The 24,804-nt window shown below is 37.1% G+C and overlaps 1 protein-coding gene and 1 long non-coding RNA gene across 4 annotated transcripts in view; one reads left to right on the top strand and one right to left on the bottom strand.

Moving 5' to 3' along the window:
- TBC1D19 (TBC1 domain family member 19) overlaps window positions 1-24,804 on the top strand; it is a 147,650-nt gene that overhangs the window by 19,656 nt on the left and 103,190 nt on the right. For 2 of the 3 annotated variants that reach the window (XM_045474319.1, XM_045474320.1), the window contains exons 2-4: window positions 5,754-5,826; window positions 6,791-6,836; window positions 13,318-13,393. In XM_045474319.1, coding sequence (XP_045330275.1) covers window positions 5,754-5,826; window positions 6,791-6,836; window positions 13,318-13,393 — 195 coding nt within the window. The remainder of the gene's footprint in view (window positions 1-5,753; window positions 5,827-6,790; window positions 6,837-13,317; window positions 13,394-24,804) is intronic. The other variant, XM_045474321.1, reaches the window with a different exon arrangement.
- LOC123596093 lies at window positions 13,400-21,958 on the bottom strand. Its single transcript, XR_006711523.1, has 3 exons — window positions 21,849-21,958; window positions 19,466-19,564; window positions 13,400-13,591 (listed from the first exon to the last, which is right to left on the bottom strand). It is a non-coding gene; the product is annotated as an uncharacterized LOC123596093 (long non-coding RNA).

Raw genomic sequence — 24,804 nt, 5'->3', positions numbered from 1 at the left:
GGGGTCTAGTGGAAAGAGCAAAGTAGAGAGGTCAGTTAGGAAGTTATTACAGTAGCGGACTGGTTGCACTAGACTTTGCCCAGAGAAGAATGGGCAGGGTGGTGAGAAGAATCTGTCATATAAAGAGAACTTGGAACATCTGTAAATATATGTGACCTTGATAAAAGAAGCTTTTAGGGAAGACTCAGTAGTTTTCTTCAAATATTTGAGGGTCTCTTACAGAAAAGGGATTAAGCTTATTTTCTGTGACATTATGTGTGTGTGTGTTTGTGATGGTGGCAGATGGTAAGAGTAGTCAATTTTAGCTCATAATAAAGAATTTTCTAATGGAATAATTCAAAGATGGAATTGGCTAAGATAGGGATGTAGTGAGTTTCTAAGCTAGAAAGCTAGTTTAGAGTTTCTGAGTTAGAGTTTTTAAGCTACAAAACCCCTTTGAGAGGACAGTCAGCTATTAAATGGTTATTTGACCTATAAAAACTCTGTAGTTTCTTTTAACCCTGAAATTCTGTGACTCTTCAGACACAGAAAGATGAAGTCCAAGATTAGCATGGTGGCATAGTGAGAGAAATGGATAGGCTGGGGCCTCTTTAGAGGGAATTAAAAGATCACTGGAACCCTCTTTGTAGACCTTGCTGTGCCCTGGTTGTTCTTCATGGAATATCTAGTCTCACGTTACTTCCCAGTTTCTTTGACTCACCCGCGACATTAGCCACTTATTTCTCCAATTTTCTTTACTCACCAGGTTTAGAAATTTAGGATGGCCAGTGGCTAATGCTTTGGCTTAAGACTGTTATGGTGGACGTGGAAAGAAACTGGATTTGTGTGTGTGTGTGTGTGTGTGTGTGTGTGTGTGTGTGTGTGTCAGGGGCAGAGGGGGCAGAGACAGTCATGTGTTTTTACAGTGCAGAATGGTAGAGGATGTCAGAAATGTCAACATAAATAAATGGGTGAAGGATATATACGGGGCAATGTACACTCTCATTAGATTATATTTTTGATCATATTTTTGCCAGCTCTCATAGTGAGCTAAAGGCATTTTGTTTAAAGAAAGGCTTACATTTTGTTGTAGATTTAAAAACCTGTACCTCCAGGCACTCCTTCCCTGGAAGTCTTTTACATTTCGTCCACTGCCATCTGGATTTCTCTTATATTTTATAACACAGCTTTAATCTACACTGGACTTCAACAGCCTAAAAATAACTTTGAAAAATTTTTTATGTGAGTCTCACAATAACCTAGTTCAGATATTACTTTCCCTATTAGATAAAGAACACTGAGAATAGAGAATACAGAGAGGTTAAATGACTTGACCAAGATAATAAATAAGGCTGAGAGATAATTCAAGGTCTTCTGATGCCAAATCCTATCCTTATTTAGTCCCAAGTAGTTTCAAAACTGTGCTCGGATATATCCAAGGACTCAGGAAATGTCCTATTCATTTAAAAATTCTTAATTTAAAAATATATTAAGAAGCAACACTCTTTCAGATGCATTTTTATATTAAATACTTCATAATCCACCGTCGTGCTTCCAAATTAACTTGTCTCTAAATAGGTCCCAGGATAAAACCCTATTGCTTTCATCATCTTCATATGTTAAGGACACTTAGAAATGTGTCGCTGATGAGGAAGGATATAATTCTGCACGAGTCTTTCAGAATATTTGGGCGAGGATCCTACTGCAGGGGTAGGAAGAGTGTAGGTGCACCTGCTCAACAAAGCTCCCTTCGTGGTGGACTGCTGCGATGTGGGACAAGCCAGCCAGTGACAAATCGTGTGGGAACAACATCATGATATGTGTAGGTTTAGCAGTTATAAGCATCAGAAGCTTGTCTGATTTTTGTATTTGTAGTAAATGATTTCGGGATTTGTTTTCAAAATAAAAAGTTCCCATTACTCTTTCGATTTCCTGCAGCAGTTTAATTTGTGAGTGTGCTGACATGGCCAGGAAGGCTATTAAAAGTGAAAGCACTGATCTCTGTGAATCAAGACTTTTTCCTTATATTGAGCAACCAAAGCAAAGTGCAAAAACAAACTGGATTATTGAGGCTATAGCATAATAAAGACATACATTTTTAATATAACTATACCTTCGACAATGAGAAAACACTCCTTTGCGTTGTCTACTTATATCACTTTCCATGTATTTTATATAGTACGGTTTTTCATTGGGTTCAGATTTCATTTGAAAAAAGGATTATGCTGCTATACTAAAACATGTTTGAGAACTGTCTTACCATGTTGTCCTCCTATCAGTGACCCTGCTTTTGGTTTTCAAATTTCTCAAGATTTTTATAATTCTGTTGATGATTAGGAATTTGGTTTGCCTTTGATTAAAAAAAATATATCTAGGAAGTCTAGCAACCTTAAAATATTTGAAAATGTTTAGGAGGAATGACCAGTTTTTTGTCTTGAAATTCTTTAAATTATGTGACTTCTGAGTCATTTCCAAATATAAGCTTAGTAAAAGAAAATCTATTTCCTTTTGCTCTAGTACTTTTGAATGATGAGCCAGGTTTTGCAGCTTTTAAAATCCTAGGAATAACAGAATGGAAACCAGTCTTTTTAGTTAAAACATAGGTTTTATGAAGTTCCTTGTTTATTTGGGTGAAAATTGGTTAAAAAGGCTAGGACATGGTTGGATCGATATAATTTTGTCACGCAACAATTACTAGAGTTAATACTTGATATGCAAAAACGAATTCATAATCCTTGCCTTTGAATTTAAGAGTCAAAAAGAAAAATAGGTGAGCTGAAAATTACAGTGTAATCTGATAAATGCCATCACAGAGAAACGGAGTGTACTATCTTTGTAGGCAAGGGGTGGGGGGGCCTGGAACCCTTAAAATATATGGCAGTTGGGGGATCAGTGAATGTAGTTCACTGTGACTAAGGAGTAGGGTGTTTTGAGGGAAGAGGTGTAAGAAAAGACAGGATGTTGTTAGCTTGGTGGAGGGGCAGCTGATAAATTTGGAGAGGTAAGTTGGTCTACATCGTGAAGGGCAAGTGTGCCCTTTTGAACAGTTTAGACTTCCTGTGTATGCTGTGGAGATTTGCAGTCAGGAAAGCCTTGTTTGGGGAAGAAGACGCTGGAGGATGGATTTAGTAAAGGGAGAAATTGGTTCATGTATTCAAGCAAACATTTATTGAACACCCGCTGTGTGAAAGTAACTATTCTAAGCACTTGGGATACAGCAGTGAACAAAAAGACAAAGACCTCTCTGCCTTAGGGAGCTCACCGCTTCTGGTGAATGATGATAGACAGCATGCCAATAAACACAGTAAATACATGAATCATATGGTATATGAGGAGGTAGTGAATGCTAAGAAAGAAGAAAAAGTAGGCTAAGGGAGTATGAGAATGCTCCCTAGGGAGTAATTGGAATGTAAATAAAGTGGCAAGATGTCCAGTTCAGAAGCTGTTACCTTGACCCAGATGAGGAATGGTAAGGACTTAGGCTTACTTGTGGGACTTTAGAATGGAGAGAGAATAAATTGGGAGATGTAGTTTTCTTTTTCTTTTTTGACGCTCTTTATTGTAAAATAAAACACAGATAGAAACTTTATAAAACAAACCTATAATGTAATGAAATATAAAATGAACAACCTTGTAACAACCACCCTGGTGAAACAATGAAACTTTGCCACACCAGAATCCCTTCCTTTTGCCCCACTCATCACAAACTCCTCCCTCCCCAACAACCTGATTTTTATGGTTATCACTTTCCTGCATTTCTTGATAGTTTTATTAACCAAGGGTATATCCCTCACACTAAGACACCCTAACTCAGTCTTGCCAATTAAAAATTTTTTTTGTTATGTTTTTTTTTTTAATCTACTGTTTTTTTTTTCTCCTTCCTTTGGTTTTCCTTACACTTTATTAACTAAAGAACAGAGCCATTTGACCTTTAGAATTTCTCATATCCTGGATTTTTCTGATTGCACCCTCATGGTGCAACTTAGCATGTTTGTCTGTCCTTTACATGACTTATAAATTGACAGCTGGACCACTGGCTTGATCAGACTGAGTGTCTCCCCTGTGGTCATCACTGCTGGCATTAGAGTGTTCTTTCGTTAAGAAGCACATAATATCTGGTTGTCTTTTGTAAAGCTAACAGCTATTGCTGCTCAGTGCCTAGAGTTAGTCATATGTTAGAGGTTGCAGAATGGTGATATTCTGATGATATCACATCTGTTTTAGTTATCAGCTAGAATACTTTTTATCAAGGAACATTTCCCCTTATCTATTACGGAATTACCCTGTGGTGCAGTTTCTATAGGAAAGGCAAGATACATGCCTTTTCCTTTATTTACCACTTTTCCAGGCAATCCATTGGTTCCCTGTCATCCTCAATTTTTATTACTCTATCAGGATTTTCTCCTTAGTGTGACCTTGTCTAGAAAGGGGGCGCTGGTTGGTCAGCGTCAAGAATTCATAGCCGCTCGGCTGCTCCAGTCTCTTGACTTCATCTGCTGTATTCAGTTGGGCAAAACCCCTCCCAGTGTTAGCTCCTGTTCTAAAATTGGCTCATCGTATGTTCCAGTGAAAATAGTGTTGGCTATTTTGGGGTTCTCCTGTTTTCACATCCATCACATACCACACTGCTTACTTCCTTCTGCTTTTTTCCTGCACAAGCGCTAATACCGTACAAGTCTTGTGGCTATTGGTTTGTCCCCAACCGTTTGTATTTGAAGTTTGTAGGGGATATCTTATCACCAAGTTTTGTTGTAAATGTTTTCCGTGGGGTTTTGGTTTTCCCGTTCAGTTGCTTGGTCTGTTTTTATGTGGAAATCAGGGAGATGGAAAAACAGCAACAACAACAACAGCAAAAACCCAAAGCAAACAATAACTCACTGTCTCCAATGTCATGTTGCATGTTCCCAGAAAGGGGTCGGTGCCTTGAAGAGTTAGAGTAGAATTATGAATAACTGAAGTTTCTGACTTAGAAGATCTGGTACATGGTCATTTCATAGATGAAGATTAAAAAATAGAAGAGAAGGAGCAAAGTAGTGAGTGGAAGATCAATTTTTGATTTCTTAACGTTTGAAATGCTTATCGTGAGTTAACCCTAATAGAAATGCCTTCTGAAGCACTATGCTTTTAAAATTTGATAGAAAAAGCTAGATGATGAGAGATCAACACTTTGAAAATTACAGAAGCCATTATAAATTGAGGAAACTATCACTTTTGGTAAATATTACAGTGTGAAAAATGAATAGAATAGAAAGGATGCACGTGGAGATGAAGAAGACACGAATACGTATTTTGAACTAGTAATTTTATGTGTTTTCTGTAATTACGCACAACAAATGCAGGTTTGCATTGAGCAGCAATCTGACGAGGAAAAATCCATCTATTAGGGATGCAACTGGGTTTTTGGTCATTAGTTGTAAATGCCACTGTATATGTTTGACACAATATTAAGAGAATGGGTTTATAAAAGCTGAGTGTTCTTCCTGCTAGAAAAATAGATATTAAGATTCATAAAGATGAAAATTCTAGATAAAAATATTAAATATTCCTAAGCTATAAGTTTTTATGTGTGGCGTAGACTGCAGTGTACCATCACAGATCCTGTATTTTAAGAGTAGGTGAAAAAGTCTTCTTTCTTATGAGCTGTTCTAGATAATTCTGAGGTGCTCTGACTTCAAAAAGGAATTTTTAAAATAGTGTGCACGTTTGGACACTCCTTTGTAAATGACCGACTTTTGACCTCTGTCTTTTCCTTTCTTCTTTTTCTTCTAAATTAGGCCAGTCTTCAGAGACCTGAGATTAAACTTGAATCACTAAAAGAAGATATTAAGGAATTCTTTAAAATATCAGGTTTGTAAGTTGCTTTTTTCCTCCTAATCTGTTAAGGCAAAAGAAAGAAATACTTTATTTGGAGGGAATATTTTATCACCGGCCTTCCAGTTACTCATTCAAAATTGTGAAACAGTGTCTGGATAGGTTTCTAGTTGAGGAGAATTAGAACTTTCAGATATTTCTATAAAATGCTGCAAAAATTCAGGATCACTGTGGGAATCACTGCTTTGCAGCAACCAGTTTTAAATACTGTTTACTGCCTGATCAAAACACGTCCTGAATGTGTGAAGAAATCTCCCTCGCTAAGCACCTCCTCTTTTACTTTTTGTTCATGGCTGCTTTTCCTTCTGTACTTCCCCCCGCCCCTCTTCTTTTCTGTCATTTCAAAGAAAAGGAAATCCTAATTTTCTTGACAGCAAGAAGAGAGGTTCCCTATCCTAACCCTTGCACATGGAAATTGAGATGTTAAGTGGTTTACTTTTCCAGAAAAGTTCAAGTTGTTAGAAGCCAGGCTAACCGGTCTGGGGGTACCTCTAATAATGTTTCTGTTGTTCAGGAGTTTACGAAGTAGTTAGTTGTGACTGCTTACGATCTGTCTTTGTCAGTTGCCTGACTGTTTCTTGCCCTTCCCTCGGCACATCCCCCATAGCACCAGCAGTGCATCACTTAGCTCTGCTTTGGCGTTCATTGAGCCCCTGAGCCGTGGAAGGGGCAATGGTCCTCCCATCTGGAGAAGATGGTGTGGTAGTTCTGCTTAAAAGACAATATGTTGAGAATTTGGCTACTCAGTGTTTGCCAATGGACACAGTGGATGTGTGAGAAATAATTCCTTAATAACACTGACACAGCAATTGACAACTGATAAAGTTCTTTCACAAATGAATATGATGTCAGAGTTTTAGTGAGATATGCTTTATTACAATGTATGCTTCTTTTTAAAACTAATATGTTCACATGTTTTATTCTTTTTTTAAAAAAATAGGTTGGGAGAAGAAACTTCAGAATGCTGTTTATAGTGAACTGAGTGTGTGAGTTTTTCCTACCTATTTTGAGATACTGTTACGTTTAGCTGTATTTACTTTGTAAGTAATGAATATAATATTGCTGTGTATACTCATTACGTTATTATTTCTCATTAGTATTTATATAACATTTCATATAAGTTGATATATTTAAAAATTACAGTCTTGCCTGAGAATGAGTAATGACCATATGGGGGTTTTTACCACCAAAATTTTTATATTAATAACTCCTTTATCCAGTATAGTTAGGGAAATAAGTTAATATTTCAGAGAACTGAAGCTTATCGACATTCTTTTTATTGGTGCCATTTTGGATATTACCCTTTTTCTCTCTTTATAAAGCAACCATTCTAAATATAGTTAACTTTTTTTTTTTCAAAATTGGTGTCATTCTTAAGAAAATCAGTGTTTTTTGTTAATCTGGATTTGTCTTCAGAATCTGTTGTGGTGTGTAAAACTATTTCTTTCTACAAAGAATATAGATCTAGAGTGTTAGCTTTTGTAGTTTATTCAATACTGCATTATTCGTCTGTTATTTATTACCTACCATGGGCTAGCACTATGCTAGGCACTGGGAATATAGTATAGAACAAGAAATCAGTTCCTACCCTCATGGAGTTTATAGTCTAATGGAGTTCTTATGTCTGCTCTCTTTTTTTTAAACTGCTGTTCAATGTGCCTGTGTCTCTAGCATTTTCTAGTTTCTAACACTTTTGTTTCTAACTTGCCCTTTCTAATCTGCTGTTAACTAGGAAATAAGATAATCCAGTTTATCAGAACTGTTTCTAAAGGGACTCAGACGAAGGCCTGTGGATCTGTGCTTAGACACACATTTTAAAAATTAGTATTTGCTTCTCTGCTTATCACCATTTTCCCAGTTGGCTTACGAATTCTTAAATAACATCATGTATAAGTGCTATCTGTCAATTGAAGTTGACCGTAATGAAACCCCTGATATCATTCCTCCAAGGAATAGATGTTTATCATGACAAATAAGGTTTTAAATTTACAATAAGTTTAGAGATGCCACAGGTTGCTTAAATGTGAACATGATGATTTATGTATTTGACTGTGACATAGAAAGCGTATAACTGTGTGGGTCTGTGTGTCCAGCACTGGTGGAATAAAAGCATCCGGTTGTGTGTAATTCCAAACAGGGAATTTTTATCTGAGGAGATTTGACTGACGATTGCAATTTTTGTAGCGTAATGCATTCCTTAAGATGGTGGTCTGACCAGTGAGTGCCTGTTTACTTGATGGCAGGGCCAGAGTTTCATTCACTGTCTTATTTTCAGTATCCTAACAATAGACATGAAGTATTTTTGTATAATCTGTTGAGATTTTTGAAGGAGTAAGTAGTACTACCTTTTTTGCTCGCCTGGGTTCTGAAGACATTGAGAAACAAGCCCAAAAGGATATCAAAATCATACTTTTATTCCTGATAAAGACCAGATGAAAGGTTGTAGCTTAGTGCAAGAGCAAAATGGGTCCTTTTTTTTTTTTTACTTTTTTATTTTTTTAAAAAAATTTTTTTTTTTTTTAACGTTTATTTATTTTGAGACAGAGAGAGACAGAGCATGAGCAGGAGAGGAGCAGAGAGAGAGGGAGACACAGAATCTGAAACAGGCTCCAGGCTCTGAGCTGTCAGCACAGAGCCCGACGCGGGGCTCGAACCCACGGACTGTGAGATCATGACCTGAGCCGAAGTCGGACGCTTAACCGACCAAGCCACCCAGGCGCCCCTGCAAAATGGGTCCTTTAACTGAACTCCAGAACTAACTAGACTTAACCTTCCAGTTAAATAGCATCAGTGAGCACGTTCCGTTTATTATTCCAAAATTTAAAAGTCGGATAAGGCACTAAACCTCTTCTGTGGCAAGCGAGAAAAAGCCCTGGGGGGAATCTAAGAATATTACAGTAAGGGAGCTCTTTCCACAGGGAAGACACATCCAGAGTGGGGAAGTGTTTTTGCTAACATAAGTCAGAAGAATAAAGAGGACTTGGTGTACTGAGCTGCATTTTTCATTGACAGAAACCATTAGATGGACAAGTAAAGAAAACAAAAAATAAAGTAGAAGAATTTGCTAGGTTAAATAATCAGAGTAGAAAAAAAGATGCCCTCTTACCTAATAAAGGTGTAGACACATGAACTATACAGATGATACCTGAAAATTGTTCACTTCCTTTTACCTATTTTGGTAAACACGCCCAAGATTTTTGTCCGATTCTTGTTTAAAAGAGAGAGAAAAATTTCTGTATTCTGTTATTTACCTGAAGCTTGTAATTCTAGCCGAGGTTAGTTCTTCCCACTTAAGATTGACTACTTTATTTAATTATCGTTGTGTTAATATTTAATAGATAGTTCACATTGATCGAAGGAGTATTTTATGCAAGCACTGTGCTAAGCACTTTAAATTCATTGCCTTGTGTAATGTAATCTTCACAACAACCCTATGATTGTGGAATTTATTATTGTAACCATTTTACAGAAGAGAAAACGGAGGCTTAAACTACTTAAATAATTTACTGAAGATCGTATGGCTAGTAAATGGTAGTACTAGGTCATAACCTCCAGCTGTCTGATTCCAAAGCACATGTGTTTTACTGCATCTCACATATGTTTATATTTTATCTCTCACCTGGATTAAAAATGTTATAAGACAAGAATTGAATTTTATATTTCTTTCAGTACCTTCTAGAACATCAAATAAATGATTTTGAGTCAACAGGTAGTTATTATGCCACCTGCCAATGCTAACACGTGATAAATATTTGTTGAATTGAAGAAACTCAGTATAGTTAATAATCCTAAACTTACTAAAAAGATTTTTTTTTAATTTTTTTTTAACGTTTATTTATTTTTGAGACAGAGAGAGACAGAGCATGAACAGGGGAGGGGCAGAGAGAGAGGGAGACACAGAATCGGAAACAGGCTCCAGGCTCTGAGCTGTCAGCACAGAGCCCGACACGGGGCTCGAACTCACAGACCATGAGATCATGACCTGAGCCGAAGTCGGACGCTTAACCGACCAAGCCACCCAGGCGCCCCTAAAAAGATTTAACTAAGACAGTCTTTACATGGAACATGTACCTTTTTTCCCCTTAGTTTTCATTGTACTTTGTGTAGAACAGTTTATTAAGAATTAGGTGACCTATCCTTCTCTTTTAAGGAATATAAATTAAAGAAGTAAATAATTCTTTTTAAAGTCTTTCTATATAAATATATATTATAAAGACATCCCACAGTCTACTGTTATAGTAGATATATGCAAATGTCCACCATACCTTGGAGAGGTATGAATGTTGAGCAGTAGTGGACCAAAAATGGGAAGATTTTAGGTAATGGGTTTCTCACACTAGACCACAAGATAGAGTAAGTCTTTATAGATATTCATGGCATTTGTTGGAAGAGTCCTCAGGCAGTAGACCAGAGCACTCCCAAAATGTCCTAATCACCGCTCTTCTTGGCCTTCTTTTGAATGTTGTTTTAAATATACTTGCTATGTGTTATGCACTGAGCTAGGAATTGAGGATAGTGAACAAGCTGGATAGCCTTTGCTTTCCTGGAGCTCACATCTCTGAGGCACACACGGTTTAAGAAGGCAATTAGAGCACAATTATAGTATAGTATAGTATGGATAGTACATAGTCCAAGAAGTGCTGTGATGGGCCAGACAAATGGGGTAGGCACTTAACTCAGGTCGGGGATGTCATGATGGCTTACCGAAGGAAGCAATATTCAGATTGAAATCAAAAGCTGAGGTAGAGTAAGTCAGGGGAAGGAGTAGAGAAGAAAGGTGCTTTAGAAGGGAGCAACGGGCTCAGAGATTCAGAATTGGGAAAGTGTGCCACATTGGAGGAACAAATTTTATGGCTGGGTGGTACAGGGCGAGGGACATGGTAAAGGATGATTCTGGATATGTGGGTGGGGATGTGCTGCTTCTTCAAGGCTTTTTAGGCAGGATCCTAAGAGCATCTGGGTGTCATTTTAGAATTTCAAGCAGAGTGGTGACATGATCGTGTCTGCGTTTTATGTTCACTAAGCAATGTACTGGTTATCCAGTGTGTGCCAGGTGTTATGCTAGACACTGGAAATAGAATCATTGGTGAATAAGGAAGACATTGCTTGCGGCTATACAGCCAGGCAAATTGGCTAATAGGCTGAAAATAGTGTGGAAGCAGGGGAGACTGCTTAAGAAGCTGTTGGCTGAATACAGGCAGGAGATGTTGGTTGTCTAAAACAGTGTCAGTGGGATGAAAAAGGATGAGAAGGATTTAGAGGGATTTCAGGGACAGGAAGAGACAAGAGTCAAGAGTGAAGCCCAAGTTTCCGTGCTTTGTTCTTACCTGTCAACCTTCATCTCTGCCTATAACTAAATGTGAGCTGCACAACGACAGAATTTTAGCCTATTTGTTTACTATTTTTATTGCCGTAAACACTTAGTAGGTTCTTATTAAATACTTCTGAATGAATAAAAATCTAACTTTATTTTGGTTTTATATTAATGATTTTGGGGTTGCCACCTCTTGTTCCCTGTTTTTAATTAAATGTCTTTGTTCATTAAATAACTTAAGATTATAAGTAAGTACTCTCAAGTTTCAGTCCTAAATTAAGTTTTATTAAATTTGGAAATAACTATCATTAATGTGAAAGAATTTAAATTTTTTTTTATGTTTTATTAATTTTTTGGAGAGAGGGAGAGAGAGACAGCATAAGCAGGGGAAGGGCAGATACAGAGGGAGACCCAGAATCTGAAGCAGGCTCCAGGCTCTGAGCTGTCAGCGCAGAGCCCGACACAGGGTTTGAACTCACAATCCATGATATCGTGGCCTGAGCCAAAGTCGGACGCTTAACCCACTGAGCCACCCAGGTGCCCCATAACGTGAAAGAATTTTAAAACAATTTAATTCTAAACTACGTCCCTTTACAAATGATATATCAAACAGTATGAAGTATATAGTTTTTTTTTAATTCAAGTTAGTTACCATATAGTGTAGTCTTGGCTTATCTTGCATATAAAAAGAAATATTGAGGTATATGAAGATCGTAATTTTTTTTCATTTGTGAGTGGGGAAAGGTAATTTATTTAGGTACACAGAGTACATATTTTAGTAGAAAAAACAGTTAGCTGGAAATAATTAGTTAATACAACTGTTTTCTAGGTTGGGTAGACCAAGTTGCTTTTTCTATTCCAGAAATGTTTCTTACGGGCATTTGAACATTTTACACTTAGGTCTTGGGATAGGTGCAGTTCAGCTTGGTATATCATAACACTTGACATGTTGATGTCCCACTTTGAATGAGGTACTTCTTGAAAATTCAGTGTATGGTTCTTGATTATTGGAACATGGTTGCTTTGCTGTAGGTACAAGTGTTACGACTAATTTCAATAGGAGTTATATGTTGTTGTGAAAAAGACTGGAATCTCTAAGCAAATGTTGAACTGTTGTGTTTTCCTACTGCCCTCTCTCTCTGTGATTTCATGTCACTGTGTGTCCATCATTTTATTTCAACCACTCTGGCCTTTTCTGATTTTTAAACACTCCAAGTGTTCCTAACTCAGGATCTTGTGCTTGCTGCCTTTCTGCCTGGAATATCCTTCCCCCACACCTTTGCCTGGTTGGCTCCTTCTTCTCAGTTAGGTCTTAGTTCAAGTATTAGCTCCCCTAGACACCTTCCCTATCCTTCCAGATCACTTCTATCTCATTACCCTGCTCTCATCTTCTCATGGCACTCATTACTCTCTGATATTATTCTATTAATTTGTCCCTTTTTATAATTATTGACTGTCTTTACTAGATGTTAAGTATATGAGAACAGGGGATATTGTCTCAATTACCATCATATCCTTAGTACCTAAAATGGCTCAAATTTTGTTGAGTCAACAAATGTTTTCTTAATAAAACCAGTACATTTGGAATACGAAGGTAAAGTTACTTAGAAAACAGAAAGAATCCATGAGACATTAACATTTTTAAATTTTATTAAATTTGTATCTATTAAAACATGACTCTTATGAAAGATAGCACTTATATTATTTCAACTATATTAAAAATATATAGCGATATGGAAAAGGAAATTGGGAGAAACGAAAAGATATGTTGTGAGTTCACAGATTTTTTTGAACCTTAAAAAATCCCTCTAAATGTTACAATATTTATGTGCTAAAAATAAGAGTTCTGGTAATTTTTACATGAGCATTTACTAAGCTAAGTAATTTTAAAATTCCCCCAATTTATGAATTCAGATTATTGTGCAATTCAACTTTTAACGAGCAATTAAATTGCTAATCTGAAGCTACCACGCTAGTAGGATAAGACTTAAAGTTTTATTATGTTGTCATACCTTCTGCAAACACACAGGTTTGCTAACAGATATTCTGTTTCATATATGACGTGGACTACAGAGGTGAGTAATTTCTAATGAAAAGAATTAATTACTTATCCAGATAACGTATAATATTTAGCTGCCTCTTTTTGTCCCTAGGTTTCCTTTACCTAGCCATCCTGCTGCACCTCCTGAACATCTCAAAGAACCTTTGGTATACATGAGGAAAGCACAGGTTGGCTATTGTTCATTTTTCACTTTATTTTGCCATGCCAAGTTACATAATGCAGAGTGAAAAGTGCTTGTTGGTATCAGGAGTGTATGTCATTCATTACGTGGAAGCCTGGGTAAGAACCACTCCAGCACAGTGTTTGCATGCTCTTCCTTTTTACTTTCAGTGACCGAGGATCACACCTGTTTAGCTGCAGTAATCCTGAAAATGTTGTGTAGAAGAAGGAAAAAATCATGTACCATACTGGCCTGAAATTTTCAACGTGATAAAAGTAGTCTGTGGCAATTTATTCCTGATGCTCTGAGATATTAAAAGAATGAGATGGGAATGAACTGACTCACTCTTCCCTTAAAACTTTGGCCGTGGAAGCCAGCGATACTGATACTGTATTTGAAATATGTTTGTCCTCACAGCAGGCTGCTACATGCTGTGTTCTGTCACAGAACTCAAATGAACCTGCTATCTAAAGTAGGCTGAAACAACTACAGTTCACTTTAAAAAATAAAGTCAAATGACGTAAACAGAAAAGCTGTAAAGAACTGTTTAAACAGGAGGTTGGTAAGTCCTGTCACATGCCCCTGACGCTCGACTGTCCGCCTCAGCACGGCCTGGTGCACCTGCCTCTGCGAGGCTTCCTTGCGGTACCGGGAACGACTCTGTCGCTGCTGCCGCTGAGGGGCTTAATGGACACCACAGAGTTGACCTCTCTCAATCACAGTGTCAGAAATTATCATGGAAAATTTCAAATATACCCCAAAGAACTCCCATAAACCCATCACCCAGCTCCAGAAATTATCATCGTGGCTCCTTCTGCTCCTCCTGAGAAATATCCTGCTGCTTTGAGTTATCACATTCCAAGCAGTGCATGTTAGGCAGCTTTTTATTATTCCATCATTTTTATTTTCACTTTAAAAACCTTCAAAATTAGATGGTGAAAGGAAGCAATGTAAACAAAAATCATAGAGATATTTGAGGAAATATGCCATATATTTCTATCTCTAGGTAGTGCATTTAGGTCTAGCAATCAGACAGTATTATCAATATGTCTTAAAACATAATCATTAAATGATTCACGTATGAAAGAATTGTTTGATCTTTTGTTGTAAAGACGTAAACTCAAAAAAAAAAATAAAAGGGTTGGGTCTAAATATTTTTTTTTTAATTTTTTTTTTCAACGTTTATTTATTTTTGGGACAGAGAGAGACAGAGCATGAACGGGGGAGGGAGGGGCAGAGAGAGAGGGAGACACAGAATCGGAAACAGGCTCCAGGCTCTGAGCCATCAGCCCAGAGACCGACGCGGGGCTCAAACTCCCGGACCGCGAGATCGTGACCTGGCTGAAGTCGGACGCTTAACTGACTGCGCCACCCAGGCGCCCCTGGGTCTAAATATTTTTTTGGTGAAGTTTGAAAATTTCTCAAAGGTGTAGAGAAAGTATCAGTTATAGCATATTAGGTATAGGAAACATAACACTAAAGTTGTTTACCCATCATGACTGGAAAGAGGTAGAGAGGGAAATAATAGGTCGATGTTTCAAGCCTACCGCTGGTTGCTGAGAACACATATGAACGGTAAGTGTATGTGTTATATATGTACATGTATATACACACATGCCTACTACTCTCCTCTTTTTTTTTCCATACTTACCCACTAACTTGGGTTGACGCACTATAGTCCAAGGGCCAAATCTGCCCTGCCACCTGTCTTTATACAGCTGGCAAGCTGAGAATATTCTTTTACATTTTCACCTGGCTGAAAAACCAGAGGAATAATGATGTCTGTGGCCCATGAAAATGATAGGAATTAATAAAATACGTCGTATTGGAAGCCTTGTTCCTTTGTTTACTTATTGTCAGCGGGTGCTTTCGCACTACAATGTCAAGAGTTTAGTAGTTGCATAGAGACCTTATGACTTGCAAAGTCTAAAATATTTACTGTTTGCCCTTTTACAGAAAAGTTTCTCAATCCCTGCACTACATTATTCCTTCTTTAAGAGCAGGGACTGTGTTTTTTTATCCGCAACGTCTAGCCCAATGCATAGCCCATGGAACGCTCAAGAAGTGTTTGTTGAAATAATTGATTCTTTAACTGTGGTCACGCTAAATACCTCCTCTACAGGTTAGTGTCCGCCTACCTATCCCCTTGTATTTGTTCCTGTCTCCTTGAGTCATCTAGTTCTTAAGCTCCCTGATCTTTTGGCAGTTCTATCCTTTTTGCACGAAGGCTACTGAGTCTGGATGGCGTAACTACCATCCCATCAGTGTGCTCCCTTGCACCTCGCAATCTCTTGCCCCATTAGACTTCTGTTCTGCCTGCCATTCTAATCCTTAGCCTAAGGCTACCTCTGCCATCTACTGTCTTTTCCCAAACTGTGGCATACTTGGGAGGAAACTCACCTGAGTTTTATGTTTACCGTGAATTCAGTCCAAATCCATTCATCTTTCAGTGGATTCATTTTGCTGCCTGTCAATCCTTTTACGATTTGTCATTCATTATCTGCTTTCCAGTTAGGTTTTCCCAGAGTTTTCCATGCTTGTGTAGCCCCTGATTCTACCTCCCTCTCACTCATTTTTCACACACGCCACTTATTTTATTAAGAACATTCAGGTCATCACATTCAGGTTTCCACAGCTTCCCTCTTTGCTGCCACATCTTTTTTGCCTCCAGTCCTCTATGATCAACTATCTACTGTACGTGTCTTCTGTGAAATCAAACTCAACATGTTTAAAACTGAGTCTATGGCATTATTCCTAAAATGAGCATCTCGTCCTGACCTTCCTATTTCAGTTAGTTTCATCATTACTATAGTAATTTAGACTTGAAATATCTTTGCTATTTTCCGTATCCAAATAGTCACTAAGTTCTATAAATTATTTCTTCCTGTGGTCTTACAGCTTTCTCTTCCTTTTTATTATTAAGGCCATTACCATAGTGATCACAGTGGTGATGAAGAGGAGGATGGCTATCTTTTATTGAGTGCTAACTTTGTTTCAGACGTTAATTCACATCCTTGTCTTATACTGACACCTCCTCATTTTCAACTTATCTCTTTCCCCATCTTCATATGTACTCTTAACACAATTAACTTTAGCTACAAGCAGATGAAACCTTATAATACATGCCACTGCCTTTTCACAAATCTTCAGTGACTACCAATTGCCCAACAAGTTCCCACCCCACAGCACAACATTTAGGAATTTTTAGTTTGTCCCTAGCTTTCCCTTTCACTTTATCAATCTCTGCCATCCTATAACTGTCCTATGTGCCCTTCCTTGCATCTTTTAGAAAAGAAAAGAAAACTTTTCTTATTTTGTTTTCTTGTCCTGGAAAGCTCTTTCTGCCTGCTTAACATTAGGAAAATCCATCTATTTTGTGAGGGTCAGCTCAGATGAGATCTCTTCTCTGCTGTAGTTATCAGCCCTGTTGAAAAGGATCTCTCCCTCTTTTGGAAGCACACTGTCTTTTAGCATGCTGTCGTTTTAGGGTTCTTATTACAAATCGCACTCTGTGATAGCAATTTCTGTACACATCTTTTTTACTTTAGTTATAAGCCTCTTGAAAGCAGTAACAATTTTAAAACATTTTTGTAGACCCATTATATCTAGCATACTGACCTTTATGTAGTAAGAACTCAGAAAGTTTGTGTCAGATTAATAGTAAAGGCACTTGCCATCTCTTCTAGCAATTATTGTGATATTCAATTAAAAGATATTTACTTAACAGAAGACCATGGGGGAGGGGAAGGGGAAAAAAAAGGTTAGAGAGGGAGGGAGCCAAACTATAAGAGACTCTTAAAAACTGAGAACAAACTGAGGGTTGATGGGGGGTGGGAGGGAGAGGAGGGTGGGTGACGGGCATTGAGGAGGGCACCTGTTGGGATGAGCCCTGGATGTTGTATGGAAACCAATTTGACAATAAATTTCATATTTAAAAAAAGGTATTTACTGAATGCCTGCTAGAAGACAGTCTACCATGTGATCTGGAGATTCAGAAATAAATTAGATAAAGATTCCACCTATGGGTAACTCATGGTTTAATCACTGAAAGTGCTGTATGCTATGGGGGAGATGGCTAAGACGTTCTGTAGAAGCACTAGGGAGGACCTGGACGGAGGGTATTCTTTATTAAGTTGTTCTTTGCTCTTTACAATCAAAAGAACTTAAAAGAAAATCCAGTGAGTGTTTCCTTCTGCTTTTATTCAGTAAAGCAGGTTGGCAGAAAATATTTTGGAACTAGAGCCAGGAAAAAAATGTGATTCCCCCCCGCCCCCCCCATTAAAGTTTCATGAGTTATTTGAACTTCACTTAGCTCTTGATTGTGTCTTCAGAGTTGGGATGTAAATCAACTCTCTGCAGTTTTTGGCAGGCTAGATTGGTGTTCAATTTTCTGGGCTGATGAGGGAAACAGGCTTCTTACACCGTATCAGCATTTCCCAGAGTATTTTCTGCTGAATACTAGCTCTGAGAGATGCTCTACAAAAAAGGGTTCCATGGACAAATAAGTTTGGAAATTGAGGCCCACACTGCCTTCCTCTTGGTGAATTACCGTTTGTTTGTTTGTTTGTTTGTTTGAAAATTCGTGTCATATATTTTTATTTTTTATTGAGGCGTAGTTGACACACAGCACACTTTCAGGTGTACCACATGGTGATTTGGCAACTGTATACATTATGCCACGTTCACCACAAGGGAGCTGCCATCATCCAGGGCTATTACGGTACCATTGACTGTGTTCCCCACACTGTACTTTTCATTCCTAGAATCACAGTTTACGATTTTTTTTTTGCAAGGGTTTTAGATGTACAGAAGGATTGAGAATATATTATAGAGTTCCCATAGATTCCACACCTAGTCTCCCCTCTTATTAACATCTTAAGTTAGTGTGGTACGTTTGTTACGATTAGTGAACCAATATCAGTACGTTATTATTAGCTAAAGTTCATACTTTATTTCCTTAGTTTTAACCTGATGTCCTTTTTCTGTTCCAGGATCCCAACCAGGACACTACATTACATTTGGTTGTCATGTCTCCTTAGGCTCCTCTTGGCTATGACAGTTTCTCAGACTTCCCTTGTTTTTGATGACCTTGACAGTTTTGAAAAGTACTAGTCAGGTATTTTGTAGATTATCCCTCTGTTGGAATTCGTCTAATGTTGTTCTCATAATTAGACTAGGGCTGTGGGTTTTTGGGAGGAAGACCACAGACAGAAAGTGCCATTTATACTCATTGCATCATATCAGGGTATATACTGTCCACATGGTTTACCACTGTTGATGTTGACCTTGATTGCCTGGCTTAGGTAGTGTTTGTGAGGTTGCCCCACTGTAGAGTCACTCTTCACCCCCGACACCCTTGTGTGTTTTACTCTTTGGAAGGAAGTCACTATTTATGGTTCACACATAAGGAGAGACAGTTATATTCCACCTCCCTGAGCTGGGAATCTCTACAGAAATTATTTGGAGTGTTTCTGCATGGAAGAGTTCTCCCTCTCTTCCATGCAGAAAGAGAACTGGGGAGTTATTTATAATAAATTTGTTTGTTTATTTATTTATTTATTTATTTATATCACTATGTTATTTATTTATGTCACTATGAACTCGTGGGTGTTTATTTTACTCTTTGCGTTTTAATTTAATGCTTCCTTAATTTTGTTGCATACAATTTATTTTGGGATGCTAAGGCTCAGGGATGTTCTGTAGTAAAGAAACTGTTTAATTTTATTTAATCCAGTGTTGTTCAAATTTATGTGACCACAGAACCCTATTTCCATGTAAAATAATTTGGGAACTCTTTTGCCACACCTTTTAGAGAAAGGAATATTTGAAGAAACTGATACACAATGGGTGATTAAATTATGAATTTTTTTTTATGAAATAATACTAGTGAGCACACAGAGCTCTAATTATGTGCCAGGTACCATTCTAGTGCTTTACAACTATTTGCTCATTTAATATTCATGACAAGCCTATAAGGTATGTTACTCTTATGATCTTACATAGGTCCAATTTCACAAAACTAGTAGGTGGAAAAGTTGGGATTTCAACCTGGATAGTCTGGCTCTAGAATCTGTACTACCTGTTGATATTCAGCGTATTTCTCTATCCAGTCCAGAAATGCTCAAACTCAAGATGTGCTATTGGTTGAATTTACCTAGTTCTCTGTCAATCCAGGAACCTAAACAAAAAAGAGAATTTTGTTGGTTTTATGTGACTTCAATTCTCATCCTCTTCCTAATTAGTCTTTCTGCCTTCTGTATTGTCACTCCATTTCTTAAAACTTCCCAGACTTTTAGGGTACAACCGCAACTCCTTATTTTTGTTTATAAGACTGTCAACGATCTTGCTTCTTTTTACCATTCGAGTCTTAACCTCTCGCCTCCTCACACTGTTCCTCACCATCCTGCCAGTCCCCTGCCCGCTTCCACACACATCTGCCTTCTCTCTTTAATCATACTTGACCTCCTTCAGTTGTTCCTCCAGGAGAACTGTTGCACATGCCATTGCTTCTGTGTAAAACTGCCTCCCCACAAATCTCACGTATTTCTGGCACATTCACAGGTGTCAGGCGACATGATCCTTTCTTTAGGAAGGCTTTCTACGCCTGAGATCTCAGATTCCCAGGTACTTTTTCTGTGTCTCTATTCCTCCATACAGGAGGCACTCTATACTTCCTACCGTAGTACTTGGGTTGTCTGATTATCATCTAGATTCTTCGGTCTCTGGGAAGCAGGATCAGGGTCTCTCTTTTCACTACTGTATCCTCAACATCTGGCATAGTGCCTGCCTCATGGCAGATGCTCAGTAGATATATATTTTTTAATGATGAATGAATTGAATACAAAAAATAGAAAATGTTCCCTCTTAAAAATATGTACACCCCTTTCCTACTAATTCCACTTCTAACATCTAGGATCTTATCTAAAGGGAAGAATCAGGGAAACACAGAAATTTATGTTCGTGATGATATTAAAAAATTTAAAAGAATCTAAATAACAATAGGGTTTGCATATACAGCAGGGTATCTCCAAAAGACAATGTTCTACAGGCATCAACAATGTTATTTTTAAAAGAATATAATGAAATAGGAAAGTATATGATATTATCTTAAGTGGATAAAGCAAAATATAAAACAATATAATTCCACTAATTAAATCTCTCAATCGTACACATACATGCATAGAAAAAAATGAAAGAAGAGAACAAAATATTAATAGTAGTTATTTTTGGCTGATGAAAATTTATGGATGCTTATTTATTATTCTATTCTTTACATATTGTTTTTTTTCAAATTATCTTGAATAAATGTGTTACTTTTATTTATTTATTTATTTATTTATTTATTTTTTAACATTTATTTATTTTTGAGATAGAGAGAGACAGAGCATGAATGCACTGGGGAGGGTCAGAGAGAGAGGGAGACACAGAATCTGAAACAGGCTCCAGGCTCTGAGCAGTCAGCACAGAGCCCGATGCGGGGCTCGAACTCACATACCGCGAGATCGTGACCTGAGCTAAAGTTGGACGCTTAACCGACTGAGCCACCCAGGCGCCCCTGTGTTACTTTTATAATCAGAGAATTACTAAAATCTTCTTCCATTAGAAAGCTGGGTTATAACTATTTTGCTTTATTTTTTCAGAGTGAAGGAAATAATTTTTTAATTTTATAATTTCATAGTTTTTTACATGCTACATTAGATGGCTTTTAAAGACTTCTTATTTACGTTCATTGTTATAAAAAAGTAGCAAGGCAATCAGTAATACCCAGTTAGAGATTTCAATACAGTTTTGGTTCTTGTGTAAATTTTTTGCCTCTCATGGTTTAGAAATTAATTTATTTATAAAACTCTTGAAGTCCTTTGACTTAATACCATAGATTCCAATTATTAGGGAAACTGATTTGAAGGCAACAGTAATTTCATTTGGAGAGGATATGGGTTTGGGTAAAAGGTAATGTCTTCCTATTAAACATTTTAAATGTAAAAGGGCATTCATTTTCCTTTTAAATAACATTTTAAAGCTTTATTTTGTGAGTCTTTGGGTAGAAACCATTATTTTCTTTGTATCTTGTATTAGTGCACTGTCATTTCTCAATAGTTCATTTGCCACTTTTACTTCTCTTTCTGTGTGTGCTGAAGATATGTTGACATTTTTATTTAAATAATAGCACAGGTATAACTGTGATTTTTTTGAGCACTTATTTTTGAGACTTAGGGAGTATTTAGTCACCTCTACAGTCAGAGCCTGCGAAAAGTTTAGTATCTATAAAACTGGAATTGAAGTGGACCCTTCTGGTTTATCTCATCCAACCTCTGGAGTTCATTTCCTTTTGCTCGAGTACTTCTGAAGACAAGGAACTCACAATTTCACTAACTTAAGTCATTTTGGTTAAGCCTTTCTACTTGTTGGAAAGTCTGTTTCTTGTATTAAGCGATCATAGGCTCCTTATAACATTTACTCACCGATCATAGTCCTGTGCTTGACACGTAGAAAGCACTCAGTACATGTCAGTTAGTGAGGCAGCAAGTAAACGAATGAATGAGTATCCTGAAATAAGATTCAAGTTCTGCAGGGAACCCACAGGGTGACCCAGCTTGCGAGCAGCCACTTGCTTCACTTTGGATTTCCCCTCATTGTCAGGAAATTCTATTCCCCTTTCTGATGTCTACAGAAACGACTTCTCTGACTACTTGGGATTTCTATGGAGATAACTTCTCTGATCATCTGACTGAAGTTCTTGCAAGGGGTACCTTGGAAAAGCCCTGCTATCCTTGTCATTGTGTCCTCAATATGGAACGGGGAATGGGGAAGACGTAGCGAACCACTGGGGTTACTTTTCTTTCAATGTTTTTAGACTTTTAAAGGAAGTGGTATGTGCTCCATTAACAGCTAGAAGTTTTGACACACTCAGCTTCCTGTTCCCTTGCTTATTCTTTTAAGTTCTTTCTATACGTATGGCATATGGGCTGATAATAGTCCTCGTGAACTTTTTGAACCTATCTCATGTTACTTGTGTATCTGTCTTCTCTTCCCCACCCCCACCACAAAAGTGATGTGGTTCTTAGGGACAGGGATGCCGTTTGATTCATTTTTACTGGCATGTGTTTAATAGGTGCTCAGTAAATGTTGAATCAATATCTTTTCACTAGTTGAATTTTCAGGCATAACACCTCATGTCCCCCTGTTCTAGCCACAAAAGTCCAATTTTTCTGAATTTAATACTCTTTTCCTCTTTCCTTTTCTCAATTTTTAGTCATTCTCTTCTCTTCTGGATGATTTCTAAGTTCCTGCTTCAATTATAGAGCACATAGAAATGATAATTGAATAAAGATCTGCTCAATATTGCTTCAGTTCTTAACACTCTTTTTCATTCTACTTTTATGTGTTCTTTTTGAAAGTTTCCTCATTCATGATACATATCTCACAGGATTAATAAAGCAATGTATGTAAATTTTGTAGCTCTTTTTCCAAACTCTTTCAGAATGCTTTCTAACGTCTGATCTCTTTTCTGTGTAACTTTTTTTTGGTAACTATTTTCTCTTTATATTACATCTCTAGTTACATCTAATTGAATTACATTCAATTTCAAGTTGGTGAATTGAAATATTTGGTAGCCTGGGATATCCATTTAGGAGAACTATGATTAATCATTTAAAAATTGTACTTTATAGAAAATACCTGAATGAGATGTTTTTACCAAAATAAATATTTTTAAATGTTTATTTTTGAGAGAGACAGAGTGAGCGAGCAGGGGAGAGGCAGAGAAAGAGGGAGAGAGAGAGAATTCGAAGCAGGCTCCAGATTGTCAGCATGAAGCCCGACATGGGGCTGGAACCCACAGAGCGTGAGATCATGACCTGAGCCAAAATGAAGTTGAATGCTTAACTGACTAAGCCACCCAGGAACCCCAACTTTTTGTTTTTATTTCCAAGAATTATTGTCTTTTAATCAGTTGAAGAGCCCTTTTTATGTGTGGTTGAAAATGAGAGTATTTGGAATCATAATTCAATAGTAGCAATTTGGTTCTTTATATATTAAGGTAGATTATACAAATCCAGGGATTGGATTTTTAATCTTCATGCAGATTTTATTTTTATATAATGATTGAATTTAAATTGCTTTTATTATTTTTTTTTAATAAGCTTTCTTATACCTCCTTCCCCCACAGTCTGGAGTGGGGGAAGCAAGTGACAGAAGGCTTATTAGAGAAAATAGTATTTCAACCTGAGACTTGAAAGTTCAGTAAGATTTATTCAGATGAATTGAGGATAAGGATGTTGGAGGTAGAAGTAGGTTATGTTGCTATAATTAATGTTTGATCGTGAATAAGTTTCTCAAATGTATTTTAAGTCTTGAATCTAAGAGAAATACTCATAGTAAAAAAAGAAAGAAAGAAAGAAAGAAAGAAAGAAAGAAAGAAAGAAAAGAAAAGAAAAGAAAAGAAGCCAGTAAATGGGGTTAGTTTTGTGAGTATTTAATAGAATTTATGGAGAGTATTCTTTTATTCCCAAAAATCTATTTCCATATATTTAGTAGACTAAGGCTTATACACTTCACACAGCTCTGTATTTCTCCTATAGATGAATGCTTTTTTGTTCATTCATTGCTTAGGCCATTTTATCAAAAATTTTTTAAACGCTTTCAATATTACTTAGAGTAGAAATCTGTGTAATCATCTGGCATCTATTATGTGCTAGACAAAATGTGACTATGTGCTGTGATGGGTGAAGGAAGGGGCCGAGAGAGACTATAAGCACAGGCACCTGATACCATCTGGGGTGAGTGACCAGGAACAGAAGGCTTAATAGAGGTGAAGGTCTGAAAGGTGAATAAGGTGTATTCAGATAAAGTAGGAGTAAGTATGTTGGGGTTGGGAGTAGAGCATGGAGAGTATATTCCGGGTAAAGGGGGTAATGTATTTAAATATGTGTGTTAAAGAGGGAACTATGAACAATGAAAGCTATAGTAAAGCTATCAATTATTGAATGATTATTATCATTATTAGGTCACTGTTCCAAGCACTTTACATCTTTAATCTTTATAACAACCACATAAAGGAGCTATAATTATTATTATTATTCTACTTGTATTGACTGGATGGGCTGTGACTGTACATTATCAATAATGTAATATATAGTTCTCTTCTTTTCTCCTCTCTTGGTCTAAATTTTGGAGCTTAGGTATTATTTTATTTTGCTTTCAGTGAGTTAGAAGTAGCCTAAAGGCATATTTTAGTAAAAAGACCAAAAAATATTGGCATTTTACCTTGGTGTTAAAAAGAAGGATTTACTAAAATATGGTATATGTGGATAATCAATGCATGACTGACTGTTAAAAAGAACTCCTTTTTTCAAGTTTACAAGAGATCTAGGGGATAGATCTTACTGTGAAAAAACCAGTAAGACAAATCCATATCGT

Source organism: Leopardus geoffroyi, chromosome B1 (assembly GCF_018350155.1).
Source record: "Leopardus geoffroyi isolate Oge1 chromosome B1, O.geoffroyi_Oge1_pat1.0, whole genome shotgun sequence".
Lineage (NCBI taxonomy): Eukaryota > Metazoa > Chordata > Mammalia > Carnivora > Felidae > Leopardus > Leopardus geoffroyi.
The sequence above is the reverse complement of the archived record's forward strand: the minus strand, read 5'-3'. Positions and strand labels throughout refer to the sequence as shown.